At 46.6% G+C, this 1,387-nt stretch overlaps 1 protein-coding gene across 1 annotated transcript; it reads left to right on the top strand.

Moving 5' to 3' along the window:
- The first annotated feature begins 471 nt into the window (after window positions 1-471).
- On the top strand, window positions 472-1,158 carry LOC122030900 (late embryogenesis abundant protein 14-like). Its single transcript, XM_042589945.1, has 3 exons — window positions 472-582; window positions 684-884; window positions 971-1,158. The coding sequence occupies exons 1-3, from the start codon at window positions 523-525 to the stop codon at window positions 1,061-1,063; spliced, it is 354 nt and encodes a 117-aa protein (XP_042445879.1). The 5' UTR covers window positions 472-522; the 3' UTR covers window positions 1,064-1,158.
- The last annotated feature ends 229 nt before the right edge of the window (window positions 1,159-1,387 follow it).

Raw genomic sequence — 1,387 nt, 5'->3', positions numbered from 1 at the left:
TGTTTGGTTTGCGTTTTCCGCGTGCGTTTTCTAAAAAATTGGCTATCGTTTTCTAGAAAAACAGAGAATGACAAAAAGTCATTTTCTGTTTTCTAGAAAATGAGCTGCATGACCCTTTTGCTGACGTGTCGGGCATGGAACATTACTTGGGAATCATCGAATACCTAAACCAAATAAGATTTTTGTTGATAACCTTGGATGGATAATCAAGATTATCAAGAATAACTCTGAACCAAACGCACCCGGTAATGATAGAGTGCGATTAACCTAAAGCGTGCGGTACCACTGCCATGGATAATTCTCATCATTTTTTTTTTTAAATTTTCTTCTTCGGTCAAATCGAATCGCGACTTTGATGCGTTTGCCGGAACGTGTCGACCAAGGGAAGCAAGCAGGGAATGCGTGGGCCGATGGCGGTGCGTCTCTCTCTCCCTATAAATTCCCGGCGCCTGCCACTTCTCCGATGAAGCAAACGCAAACGCTTCTGATAAGTTACCCATCGAGAGGACTCGCGAGGAATCAATGGCATCCCTGCAAGACAGTTCTCCCTTCCAAGCCGGCGAAGCCAAAGGCCGCGCGGAGGTGCATTAGCGATTTTGACAAACAAATTAAATTCATGCAATTAATTGTAGTTTGTTTTTTTAATAGATGCTTATGGTTCTTGGTCGCACGGATTGATGCAGGAGAAGACTGGTCGCATGATCGAGAAAGGGCGTGAAGCGGCGGAGGCAGCGAAGGGAAAGGCGTACGAGGCTGCGGAGAAGGCTGGGAGTTACCTTCAGGAGACGGCGGACGCCGCCAGGGAGAAAGCCGCCTGTGCGGACTCCGCCGCACGGGAGACGGCCCAATCCGGGCAGGAGAAGACGAGCAGCTTCTTGCAGCAGGTAAAATTAGCACTAGATTCGTCTGATGGATGCTTGTTTTGATCGACGTACGGTTGACTAAAATGCACATAATTATGGCTGTGTAGACAGGGGAGAGGGTGATGGGCGCCGCGGCTGGGGCAGCGGACGCTGTGAAGAACACTCTGGGGCTGGGAGCTGGGAAGGAGGACAGCCATTAGACGGAATATAATATTGATAGAGATGGTGCAGCCAGCCAACGTTGGGGATCTTCAGCAATTTGTTTCCTGCATTTGATTAATTACTTTATTTAATTTTGTCGCCGTTGTGCTTTGTTTTTGGTTTGAGTCGTCAAGAGCGCCTGCATTGCGCCTGCGGCTCTCTGCGTGTTTGAGCAATAATTAATAAAACAATAATTTCTCTCTTTGTTTACCGGTATTATTGTGTTCATTAAAAAAAAATTGTGCAGGAGTTTTATTTAGCTGATCTTCCGGCACAGTTTAAGGTCTCTTATAGCTGGTGTAGAGACTAACCAAAGTTGAATG

The sequence above is a fragment of the Zingiber officinale genome, chromosome 11A (assembly GCF_018446385.1).
Source record: "Zingiber officinale cultivar Zhangliang chromosome 11A, Zo_v1.1, whole genome shotgun sequence".
Classification (NCBI taxonomy): domain Eukaryota; kingdom Viridiplantae; phylum Streptophyta; class Magnoliopsida; order Zingiberales; family Zingiberaceae; genus Zingiber; species Zingiber officinale.
Note: the sequence above shows the minus strand (reverse complement) of the source record. Positions and strands in the feature narration are given on the sequence as shown.

What these genes read in the sequence shown, in the direction of transcription:
- LOC122030900 (XM_042589945.1), top strand. Translation starts at nt 523, where the DNA reads ATGGCATCCCTGCAAGACAGTTCTCCCTTCCAAGCCGGCGAAGCCAAA. An exon ending in AAGCCAAAGGCCGCGCGGAG is followed by an intron (nt 583 to 683) that starts GTGCATTAGCGA and finishes GGATTGATGCAG; the next exon opens with GAGAAGACTGGTCGCATGAT. An exon ending in CGAGCAGCTTCTTGCAGCAG is followed by an intron (nt 885 to 970) that starts GTAAAATTAGCA and finishes ATGGCTGTGTAG; the next exon opens with ACAGGGGAGAGGGTGATGGG.